The 12,690-nt window shown below is 43.9% G+C and overlaps 1 protein-coding gene across 1 annotated transcript in view; it reads right to left on the bottom strand.

Annotated features, from left to right (window-relative positions):
* The window catches only part of CWH43 (cell wall biogenesis 43 C-terminal homolog), a 54,005-nt gene extending 41,726 nt beyond the window's left edge, over window positions 1–12,279 (bottom strand). Inside the window, exons 1-6 of the mRNA XM_069594081.1 lie at window positions 12,152–12,279; window positions 9,245–9,436; window positions 5,609–5,729; window positions 5,099–5,253; window positions 2,085–2,286; window positions 230–318 (exon numbers count right to left, since the gene is read on the bottom strand). Of these exons, the coding sequence (XP_069450182.1) occupies window positions 230–318; window positions 2,085–2,286; window positions 5,099–5,253; window positions 5,609–5,729; window positions 9,245–9,436; window positions 12,152–12,194 (802 nt within the window). The 5' untranslated portion in view covers window positions 12,195–12,279. The remainder of the gene's footprint in view (window positions 1–229; window positions 319–2,084; window positions 2,287–5,098; window positions 5,254–5,608; window positions 5,730–9,244; window positions 9,437–12,151) is intronic.
* Window positions 12,280–12,690: the final 411 nt, after the last annotated feature.

Below are 12,690 nucleotides of genomic sequence, written 5' to 3'. Positions count from 1 at the left end.
AGGCAGGTAAGACCCCTAAGGAGGAGTGGGAAAATGAGGAGGAGGAAGCAAGAACCTGGAGCCTGTAACCCCTGGTAACCGTGGTGACATCCGAGTTCTAGGGGCTGCACCTCGTGAGACTGTCCCACCCGCGCTGGCACAGGCTTGTATGGTCGTCTCCTTCCACCCCAGGGGCATGTACCTGTGAGTAAATTGGACAACCAAGCATTTCTACAGAGAAACCACACACCTGTAATCCACCAGATTAAACCGGAACCCGGAAACCATGAACAAGGCGAGAGCATCAATCCACTTGCCAAGCCCAGCAGAACTGCACCTCTGTTTAAAAAAAAAAAAAAATGACATGTTATAGGATATCTGATGCTGTTACTATTCCATTACCCCAAGTATAAAATGGAAATGTATCTTCTACCTCTAGGCACATCCAAGAGACAAGGTGAGTATCACGAAAGTCCTCTGGGAAACAATGTAACATTCAGAACACTGACATAAGAGCACCTCTGACTCGTCATAAATGACATCTGCAGTCTTTCATGGTCAATGTAAACAAAGTAACTGAGCTTTCTCAGACCATTATAGTTCATATTGGCTATGGGACAATTTAAATGACTCTGCCAAAGTCAAAAAGAAAAAGTCACTGGGAATAGTTTCTATTTAGTGTACTTCTTTTCATTTTTTTCTCAACCTCAATAGTTATCAATAGTTTCTGCCTTCCTAGGACTGAGGTGAGGTTGATAAATAATTATAAATTGTGTGTCTTTGAAAATAACAACAAACTATTTCATTCTTTAACTACTTTGGCAAAAACGTGTAGGAGATGGGGAGGAAAAAAAGAACTAAGCAGAACTTCCCTGGTGGTCCACGTTCCCTAAGACTCCACGTTCCCAGTGTAGGGAGCCCAGTTTCAATCCCTGGTCAGGGAACTAGATTCCACATGCTAGAACTAAGAGTTTGCACGTCACAACTAAAGATCCCGGATGCTGCAACAAAGACCCAGTGCAACCAAATAAATTTTAATAATAAATATATAAAAATAATATTAAAAAAAGGATTTAACTAAACTTTAGTGGGAAATTACAACATGGCACTCAATGAAGTAGCTATAGTATAAATAAACTAAAAAACATAGAGTGCTTACTAGTTAGCAGGAACTGTTTGAAGATTTTTACATATACTGCTGCTGCTGCTAAGTCACTTCAGTCATGTCCAACTCTGTGTGACCCCAGAGACGGCAGCCCACTGGGGTTACCCCCGTCCCTGGGATTCACCAGGCAAGAACACTAGAGTGGGTTGCCATTTCCTTCTCCAATGCATGGAAGTGAAAAGTGAAAGTGAAGTCGCTCAGTTGTGTCCAACTCTTGGTGACCCCATGGACTGCAGCCTACCAGGCTCCTCCATCCATGGGATTTTCCAGGCAAGAGTACTGGAGTGGGGTGCCATTGCCTTCTCCAGGGGATCACCCTAACCCAGGGATTACATCATTGCAAGTAGATTCTTTACTGTCTGAGCCACCAGGGAAGCCCAAAGTAAATGCTATAATTATCCCCATTTCACAGAGGAGGACACTGGGGAAAAGAGCACTTGAGTAACCTGCTGGATATTAGACACAGCCGCCCACGTAGGACAAAGAATCTGAAACAGGCCCTCCGGCTCTGGAGTGAGGCTTTGGCCGCTCTCCTGCCTGCTCCCACCCTCTAAGGTGAAGGATGGCCCTGGGTGTTCAGAAGACAGCAAAGGCCTGAGAGGACACGGTTGATCACTGTCTATCTCCAAGTCAATGACAAACGTTGATGAGGACCTACTGTGTGCCAGGCTCTGTCCCAGGGGCTTGGGATGCGTCTGCAAACAAAGAGCCCTTCCCTTCCCATGCTCCCAGTCCAGAGGGGCCACTCACCTGGCCACACACAGTCCTCAATCATCCCTGTGACCTCCCAGCATTCCCTCAGCACAGGGGCAAACAGCCCTCAAGTGCCTTCATCTCCAGAGTACACAGTGACGTCATGCTTGTCTAGCTGCTCACACAGAGGAGCAAGGTGTTCAACCATACCAGTCAATTTCTGGATTGCTTCCAAACCCAAACTCACCCAAATGGGTTCGGATCTGGCCCTGGATGGGGGTGTCCACTCACTGCCCATCTGGAGACAAGAGACACCTCTCCAAAAATCCAGTGGGTGAGGAACATGAGGCTGCCAAAGGCAGCGCCTGCCAACAACCAGTTCAGACCAGAAACCACTGCCTTGGCTGCCTTACCATTCTTCTTCTGCTGAGGTTTATAGCAGGCACCATCTAGAATGAAAAACAGAAAAGGGTCAGTTACACAGAAATTTACCCTCTATATTAGCCGACTTTAAACAAGTAGGAAATTGTACGTGGCTTCAAGGAGCTTACTTAGAGGGGAAGGTGAGACCCCATAACAAGTAGAACATGCCGGGAGGCAGGCAGTGGGAGGCTAGATCAGGATTTCAGGAGAATAAATCATTTTGGAATCTGACAACTGAAAATGCAGAAAGGTATGTACTTCATGTGAAACAAACAGCTATGAGCTAAACTATATGTATAAAAAGTGAAAGGTAAGTTCAGGGAGCAAATGCAGTCCACCTGGAATGGAACATTCCCAGTATACCAGGCTGTTTCTCCCCAAAAAGAACAAGGTCCTCATCTAACCCTCTGAGCCCCCAGAGTCTTAACAGTGCATCGACTAAGCAGTTACTGTGGCCAGCCCCTCACATAAACTCATTTAATCTTCACAGCAACTTTACGAGGTAGGCTCTATTACTAACCCCATTTCATGGATTGAATAACTGAGAGGCCCAGAGAAAACAAATCCAAGATCACACAGCTGGCAGAGAGAGCCTAGCCAGTATCTGTGTGCTTTACTCTACTATACTTCCTAGGACTGTTTTAACAGTGAAGTCTGTTTGTTGCATTAGTGACTTCACATACAGAAATGTACCAACTGCAGAAAATGCTGGCAAGAGAATGCCTTTATAGGAACAGAGAGACTGCTGGGCAGGTGCTTCATGACACTGGGAAGCCTACTTCAGGACAGAAAGAAACCTGAGAGTCTGCCTGTGGGAATGAAAGCATGATTTCATAGGCAGGAAGAAAGCCATTCTGCCCAGCAAGGAGTGAGGGGGAGGACGAGCAGAGCTGAGAGCTATGGGGTGAGGGAGAGGGTGCTGAAGACAGATGGTGACCAAGGGCCCGAAGGCCAAGGAGACAGTCTTTGGAAAAGAGCAGCTTAAGCTGACTTTCCCGAGTAACAACACTGCTACACACTATGGTGTGTGACTCTCCCCACAAGGCGCAGCAAATCTTCAATAAAACTACCCCAAAAAACGTTGCCAGGGATGATGAGATATCCTGGGAAAGCTGGAAAGGAGTTGAACTTTGTAAATGGGGCACAAGGCAAAAATAGGAAGGGACTAACAACTGGGTCACAAAGATTTAAAACAGAAGCGAGAAAGAAGAAAACTCCAGAAATGTAAAGTCCAGAAATGTAAGGGATACCCTGAATCCAGATCTTTTATCAGGCTGTCCCTGTGAAGTTTGCTGCCTGAGTTTCTACTTCACATGCGAGCATTTTATAAAATACAAAACATATATTAGGGCGTGAGAACTGAGTTCTAAATGTTCTAATCAACATCAATGTCTCTTGATCAATTTACATGCATGATGTTCCCCTCTTCTCACCACCCCAATTTCTTACCAAAATTGGAGGAGTTAAACAAACTCTGTTCATGGTGAGCCAAACTCTCTAAACTTTCATTAACCTGTGAGATTCCTCCTTGTATTTACAGAAGTATAGTGACTCATTGAGAGTTACACAAAGCCAGGAGCAAGTTAAGTAAAATCTAGCAACATTTCTTCCTTTTCTTCAGAAGTCTGGAGATAGCGAGTAATGCAAACGTGCAAGTTTGCTTGTAAGCTCCGGACAGGTGATTCGAAATGTGGTATGAATATCCATGGAGCTAGTGGTAAAGAACCTGCCTGCCAATGCAGGAAATATGAGACAAGGGTTCGATCCCTGGGTCAGTTAGATCCCCTGGAGGACGGCACAGCAACCCACTCCAGTATTCTGGAGAATCCCACAGACAGAGGAGCCTGGTGGGCTACAGTCCATAAGGGTGCACAGAGTAGGACTTGATAGAAGCAACTTAGCCTGTAAGCACATGAATGTTCAGGATTTCCTTTCTTTTTACATTTTAGATTTGGAGTTTAAATACCTTCAGACTTAAGGGTAGGGCGGGGTGGGTGGGGGGAGTGGAGCAAAAGCAAAACACAAACCAAGAGAAAAAAAAGAACAAATTCATGCAGTTCTCAGTGTTGGAGGAGACTCGACTCCCTTAGACTACAAGGAGATCAAACCAGTCAATCCTAAAGGAAATCAGTCCTGAATATTCATAGGAAGGACTGAAACTGAAGCTCCAATACTTTGGCCACCTGATGCGAAGAGCCAACTCATTGGAAAAGACCCTGATACTGGGAAAGATTAAAGGCAAGAGGAGAAGGGGACAACAGAGGATGAAATGGTTGGATGGCATCACTGATCCGTTAGACATGAGTTTGAGCAAGCTCCGGGAGGTGGTGATGGACAGGGAAGCCTGGAGTGCTGCAGTCCATGGGGTTGCAAAGAGTTGGACACAACTGAGTGACTGAACTGAACTGATGCAGTTCTCAAGGCCCTTGCTAACAAATAACTTTTCAGAGTGTTACAGATGGGCTGGGGTCAGTGTGGAGGCAGAGGGCTGAACGGATCTCGTCCTGGAAAGCCCTGTTCAGAGGGAAAGAGGAGAAGACAGAGCTGAAAGCCAGCAGGGAACGTGAGGCCTGGGTCTACTTTCCCACTCCACAATGAGACGAGCCAGAGACGAACGGTTACTGTCACCCTCTGTGCTGCCAAGGAAAAGGTGCCTTCTGCTCAGATAATAGTCCACTTCCGAGGTCAGCTACTCTTGCAGAGGGAGAAAAAGCAGACATGGAGACAGAGTGCAGAAAGACTCGTTTTATCTTTCCAAGATGTGTGCCATTCAGATAAGAAAGGTAAACAAACTGTGCAAGAGAGAAAAACCCCTAAATAAACTGGGCCTATGCTTACCTGTGTAAATACGATCAAGTGTGGCAATAGTACTTAATGTCAGTATCACTCTGTTGGACATCTGATAAGTCCAGACTGGGTTTAGAGACGTGTACCAAATGCGGAGAACAAGAAGAAGAATCTGTCCTAAAATGAATCCCCAGATTCTGAAGTACCTGTAAGTACAGAAATATTTTTAACAACTTTTTTGTGAGTGGTTTCAATGTACTCCTTCCATTGTGAATTTCACAGTGTCACAGGAGTATATGAGGTAGTCTTGTTGGTAATCTATACAACTTAGCCTTTATATAGCCCATTACCTAGGCAACTCATTATAATTTCTCCATTCTCACAACATTATTGAGAGTAATGACAAATACTCACATCCTGGTTTTGTGAAAAGGAAAAAAAATGAGACTTCGACAAGGCCTTTCTGAAAGCTAAAAACTGTAACTTGGAGTGCCCGGTCCCAACTTCCCTTTGGTAACTGACCACACTTGTTTGCCTATAGGCACAAGATGCAAACTATACCTTTGCAAGCCTCTTCCTGTCCACCACGTCACAGCATGCACCACCAGTGACGAAGACAGACCAAGTGCAAGGATCATGAGCCGAAGTTTGGCATTTGGAGCCTGGAAGGAGGCGATGCTACCTACAAACAAATTTTAAGGAGAGCTAAACATTTCTGGCAAGCATGCCCTACTAGTTAATGATCTGCCTTTGATAACTGTTGTGTCTAATACCATGTTTACCCTCAGGAAGATAGAGTTAATGTATAATTATGTGTGTGTATGAATTTTTTTGAACATTTTTATTGCAGTATTATTCATACCATAAAATTCACTATGTTAAGATGTATGACTCAGTGGTTCTTTTTTTTTTAATTTTTATTTTTACTTTATTTTACTTTACAATACTGTATTGGTTTTGCCATACATTGACATGAATCCGCCACGGGTGTACATGAGTTCCCAATCCTGGACCCTCCTCCCACCTCCCACCCCATATCATCTCTCTGGATCATCCCCATGTCAGTGGTTCTTAATATGTTTACAAAGTTGCACAACTATACCTGAAATGAACACTGTATTGTAAACCAACTAAACTTAAATAAAAAACTTTTTAAAAAAAGTTCATCTATGTTGTAGCATATGTCAGGGCTTCAATCCTTTTTATGGCTAAATATTCTATTGCATGGATATACTGCTTTTTGTTTATTCACTCATCCCATTGATGGGCATTTGGATTGTTTCCACTTTTGGGGTATTATGAATAATATTGCTACTAACATTTATGTACCAGGTCTTATGTAAATGTTTCCATTTTTCTTGGGTCTAAGTCCAAGGGGTGGAGTTGTTGGATCATATGACAACTATGTTTAATATTCTGAGGAACTGCCAAACTGTTTTCCAAACCAACTGCTCCATTTTACATTCCCATCAGCAATGTGTAAGGATTTCAGTTTCTTCATATTCTTGTCAACACTTAATATTGTCTATCTTTTTAATCAGGGCTATTTTAGTGAGTTGAAGTAATTAAGATCAAAACTAATCTAAATTAATTGTATTGGGCTGGTCAAAAAGTTCATTTGGGTTTTCTTTGAAAGAAAACCCAAATGAACTTTTTGACCAACCCAACAGTATGAACTAGTTAATGGTTTAATAGCTAACTATGTACTGATTAACCTAAAATATCTGAAGGAAAGGCAGTGAGACAGCATGTAACACTCAGATCATCTTTGTAGTTGTGTAAGAATCCCTTCAGACTCTGCGAAAAACAACGTTGTTTCATCTTCTTAGGAAGTATCTGAAGTCCCCCCAAAAAAAGGTACCTGAAAAGGGAGTTTTAAGGCAAAGCATGACTTACTTCAGCCTCTCTTGAGCATCATCAAACTCAATGGACACCTGGAAGAGCATCCGACACAAACTGTTTCTTCATCCTGAAGTCACTTTCCTAACCCACATCTGAGTCACCTTCCTACCCACTCCTCTTTCTCAAATACAATTCTACCCTTTACTCAAGTAATGGGTTTTCAGGGAGAAAGGAGATGAAAGGGGAACAACAAGAAGTAGCTCAAACATCATACTCTCCAGTTGTTTCCTATTACATTACAGCCTCCAGAAGTTACTGGGCCAGAACTAGACTGAAAACAAAAAACTGTCCCAGAAACTGTATGGTGAGTGGCTCTATAGGTAAAGCTGCCACAGGCAGCACTGAGCAAAGGCAACAAAAAAGTGCACTAATGAGATAGATCCGCCCATAAAGCCAACCATGGAGTGTAATGAGGCCATCGTCATAAAAGAATTCTGTAAGCCAAGGATAGTTTAACTCAGTTACTATATATACTCTGGAAGTAGGAAGTTTCATCTTTATTATTTCCGGAGCTGAAAATTTCATGATCATTTGATATTTCTTTTCATTCCTACAGACATCATCTTTTAAAAGGATGCATTTTCCAGTGGTCTTTCCCACTGCTCTTTAGGGCTTCAGATCTTTGTGGGTAACCACAGAGCTTGCTACACTCACTAACCATGTTCTGCCTTCTTCAGGGACTGATGCACAGAAAAATGGAAGGTGAATTTCCTAGTGATTTCAGTCACTGTTCCTAGACAGAGGAAATACACACAGCATGGTTGGTTCATGAACAAATGCCACTTGGAAAACTCAGAGAAACCAACTGTGTTATAGCAAAAGGGCAAGACAGGCAGTACTTTTCAGCTACAGATTCAACCAGACTGGAGTCTGGTATTTTTGTTTTAGAAACTTTTTCTCCATGACCTCACATTCTTACTTTTTTTTACCACTAGTACTTTTCCAAGGTCTCTCAATATTTATTAATATAATAACCTCAAGTCTTTGTGATAGTAAGTGTATATTTTTTAATTACTGGCTTTTGGCAATATAACATATTGAAATCCAGAATTCAAACACTGTGAAAGGTATACAGTGCAAAGTTTCATCTTCATATCTGTCTCAATATCAAATTTTTCACCTTAGAAGCAACAAAAATATCAGTGTGTTTTAAAATACTTTGGACCTATTTAATGCATGTTCAATTAATTACTAAATATATTTCATCTAGCCTATTTTACACAAATGTTAGCATTCTGAACATACTGTTTAGTGCTTCTTTTTTTCTCACTTACTATTGGAGAACGTTCCATTTCCTTACATAAATGTTCTCATTCTTTAGTATAGCTGCATAGTATTCTATAGTACTCCCAGTTTCATAACCAAAATTTATTTAACCTAACCTATCCCGTATGGATGACATTTAGATTATTTCTGCCACTGTTATTATAAATATTGCTACAGTGATTAAATAACCTTTTATTTTTATCATTTGACACATACGTAAGTTTATCTATAGGATATATGCCCGGAAGTGGAATTGCTGAGTGAAAAACACGGAGTTGTAATTTTGATAAACACTGTTAAATTATCCTTTGCAGAAGCTGTTCAAATTTACATTCCCACCAGCAATGCATGAGTGCCTGTTTTCCCATGCTTACAATAATGTTATCTAAGTTTGTTCTTTATCAATCTGATATGAGAAACTATCTATAAATATATATATATATATGATTTGTATTCTACACCCTTTAGTATCGTTTAAAGAACAAATTATATTTCCTTTCCAGTAAACTGATCACATCCTTTGCTTTCTCTTCTATTGAGTTATTGGTCCTTTTATTACTGATTTATAAAAACTCCATATATTAGTGAAATTAGTCCTTTGACTAGAAGAGTTGCAATATTTTTCCTAATTTATTGATTACCTTTGCTTACTACAATGTTCATCATGCATAATTTCCATATTTTTATGCATTATCATTTAACAACTTTTTAATGACTTCTGAGTTTTGTATCATAGTTGGAAAAAAGAACAAAAACATATTTAACACTTTCACATCTCCAAGGTATCTTTCTCCTCTTCAGTTCAGGGGCCCTTAAAATTTTCCAATCTGACAGAAAAGTTAAAAATGTAAATATGCTGACTCTTGGTCTAGACTTACAATTCTACTAAAACTCTTGAAGGCAGTAGTAAGAGAAAGAGACATCTTTTATTTTTTACTTAATCATTTAGCATTCAAAGAACAGTCTACATATTTCCCCTGGATTTTTAACTAAAAAAAAGAAATATAAGGAATCACTTTTAAATCTTACCAACAGTAATTATCCGCAGCAAGGCTAGCATCCACTTCTTATTAACCAGTTTCCAGACAGGAGTAATTGTGAGGAATAATGGAGAAAGAAATGCTATGGCAAAACCTTCCAACCCAGTGAGTCCTAGTGTTTGCAGGGGAAAGTAATAGATCATTGGGCTCAGGTCATGGCAGAGAGACCAAGAAACATATCCTAGGAGGGGAAAAAGGGAAAAAACAGTTTTTAAGAAAGAGAAAGTATAACTTTGTCACTGTCTCAGACAGCAGCCCTTCCCTCCGTCCGCTACAGCTGGACTACTTTCCTGGTGACTCAACCTGCCAATGCAGGGGACACATGCAGGGTTTAATCCCTGGGTTGGGAAGATCCCCTGCAGAATGGAATGGCTACCCACTCCAGTATTCTTGCCTGGAGAATCCCATGGACAGAGGAGCCTGGCAGGTTACCGTCCATGGGGTTGCAAAGAGCCGAACACGACTTAACAGCTAAACAACAACAACTACTACTACTACAGCTGCTCTGGCTGGCTGCCCTCCTTCATGACTCTGGCCTTAACTGGGTTCCAATAAGAGAATTCCATCCCCTTCTCAGGCCCAGGATGAGAATGGCTTCCAGCTATTTTCAGTCCCTCAATATCCCCTGTTTGTCCCTTTAACCTCATTCATCATTTCAGTTCAGTTCAGCCACTCAGTCATGTCCAACTCTTTGAGACCCCAAGAACCACAGCACACCAGGCTTCCCTGTCCATCACCAGCTCCCGGAGTTCACCCAAACTCATGTCCATTGAGTTGGTGATGCCATCCTACCATCTCATCCTCTGTTGTCCCCTTCTCCTCCTGTCCTCAATCTTTCTCAGCATCAGGATCTTTTCCAATGAGTCAACTCTTTGCACGAGGTGGCCAAAGTACTGGAGTTTCAGCTTCAACATCAGTCCTTCCAAAGAACACCCAGGACTGATCTCCTCTAGGATGGACTGGTTGGATCTGCTTGCAGTCCAAGAGACTCTCAAGAGTCTTCTCTAACACCACAATTCAAAAGCATCAGTTTTTCAATGCTCAGCTTTACTTATAGTCCAACTCTCACATCCATACATGACTACTGGAAAAACCATAGCCTTGACTAGACAGACCTTTGTTGACAAAGTAATGTCTCTGCTTTTTAATATGCCGTCTAGGTTCATATAGGTAGGTAAAGTGAAAGTAGCTCAGTGGTGCCTCACTCTTTGCAACTCAATGGGCTATAGTCCACCAGGTTCCTCTGTCTGTGGAGTTCTCCAGGCAAGAATACTGCAGTGGGTAGCCATTCCCTTCTCCAGGAGATCTTCCCAAATCAGGGATCAAACCCAGGTCTCCTTCATTGTAGGCAGATTCTTAACTATCTGAGCCACCAGGGAAGCCCTGTAAGGTGGCAGTCCCTTTATTAAAGGCTCTTCATCTCAGCCATCCAGGTTTAATCTTGTTTCCCGTCAGGACCCTGAAAAACTTTCCTCAACTAAGTTGACCTTTCTTTAATGAGAAATATGGTGAAAATCAAAAACAGCAAAAAACAATAGAACTCCTTCCTCCCACTCCAGACTACAGAAAGTCAGGTTAGTTAGGAAATAATCCTTTTCTTGTGAGTAGCCTATTTTAAACCTAAGCCTTAGGAGGCAGTGTGGGGTAGTGGAAAGTTCAGACCTGAAGTTACTTTCACATCTGCTGACCTTGTTATCTTCTACAATGATGATAATTAACCAATGGACATTTAACACATGTGAGGCTCTAAGTATTCACAGGGATCTTCTTTCTGACTCCTCAGACAACCTGTGTCCTATGAAACTAACACTATTTCTACTCCTCCTTTACAAATGCAAAATCAAACAACAAAAACTCTGGAGATCCTGAAAGTTAAGTAACTGCCTAAGGTCACAAAAGTAGCAAGTAGCAGTGAACTGAAAACCAAGAAATCCAGTTCCAAACTATTCTTAATCACTGAAAACAGTACTTCTAACCACCCCATAGAGTTATCAGGATTAAAAAAGATCAAGTACACAGAGTACCTAGCCCCCTAGGTACCTACTGAGGGCATAATTCTTTTTACATCTTGTACTTGTGAGATACAGACTGGGCCAAATAATGAACCTCCCCGCCCAGAAAACCCAGTTCTTAGGAAGGCACCCCTTCCTTTCATTGTGAACTACCAATCTCCCAAACGTTTGTCTGGGAGTTCTGATTTCAACCACACAACTCAGACAATATCAACAACAATAGTTGTTCCTGGTACTTTTTGCAAAGCTGCTAAGGGAACACACGACGGGACTCGGGTCCCACGTCGGATGTATTTGGCCAAATGCTCACAATGTGCGACCACCACCCAAGCCCACTCGTGCCGGGCCAACCCCAGCAGCAGACACGGCCCTGAGTGTTACAGCCAGGGCGCCGAGGGAGGGGGGAACGGCGCCCCCTTCTGAAAGGTGCCATTTCCTCCTCCAAGGGGTCTTCCTGACCCAGGAGTGGAGTCCCCTGCATTGGCAGGCGGATTCTTTACCATTGAGCCACTTGGGAAGCCAAAGCTCGGTACCAAAATTTATTCAGTTAAAGGTCATTGGTGAGGGAACTCGGGCTTGGTACCAGCCTCGCGGTTCGAGGGCGACAGGTGAAGTCGTGCCCGTTGGGCGCAACACCAGGGTGGCATAGGAGCTCAGGAAGACGGGGGAGCGCCGGATCCTCGGAACCTCAATCTAGGGCCTTTCTCTCTTTTTAAAATTCCTTCAGCAGCAGAAGGTGACAGGGGACAATAAGCATCTCTATCCCGGGCACCGAGCTTGCTTTCCTTCCTCCCGGGGCTCAGCCAAGCCCGCCGAGCATCGTGGTTCCCGGCAGGGCAAAGGGGGACCGACGGGCAAATGCGCGGCAGGCGGCCTCGGCTTACCCAGGAGGCTCTCCAGGAGCACCTCTCTCCATGGCGAGGTCATGGCCGCAGCCCCTAGGTCCCTGGCCAGCTGCCGCGTCCTCCCGAACCTGCGTCCACGCCCCCGGCACCAGCCAGCCCGCACGCCCGGCCCTGGGAGGGTGGGGCCCGCCGCCGCCTCCGCCCCGCTGCACCCGGCGCCGCCCGCCGGGCCCCGGGGCTTTTCTGAGCGTCAGGTGCCCAGCGCCACCGCCAACGCCAAAGCGAAGGAGCTGGGGGCCCTCCGACCTGCCTCCGGGGAAAAAACCAGGTCTCTCGGCCAGCCAGCGGAACAGCTCCGGGGGTGGCGCGCTGCGAGCGCGCAGGAGGGCGGCATCGTGGCAACTCTGGACCCGCGGTGCTCTTTAAAGGAGGCCCGAGGGCGCGTGGCGAGGGGGGAAAGCTAAGACCGAGAAGGGGGACTGAGCAGCCAAAGGCTCTGGCGCCTTCGGCGAGCAGGTGCCAACAGGACCTTGGCGTTCCTAAGGCCCGGCGACGCTCTCAGGCGAGGGGACCTGTGT

Source organism: Ovis canadensis, chromosome 6 (genome assembly GCF_042477335.2).
Source record: "Ovis canadensis isolate MfBH-ARS-UI-01 breed Bighorn chromosome 6, ARS-UI_OviCan_v2, whole genome shotgun sequence".
NCBI lineage: Eukaryota > Metazoa > Chordata > Mammalia > Artiodactyla > Bovidae > Ovis > Ovis canadensis.
This window is presented reverse-complemented; position numbering and strand designations above follow the sequence as displayed.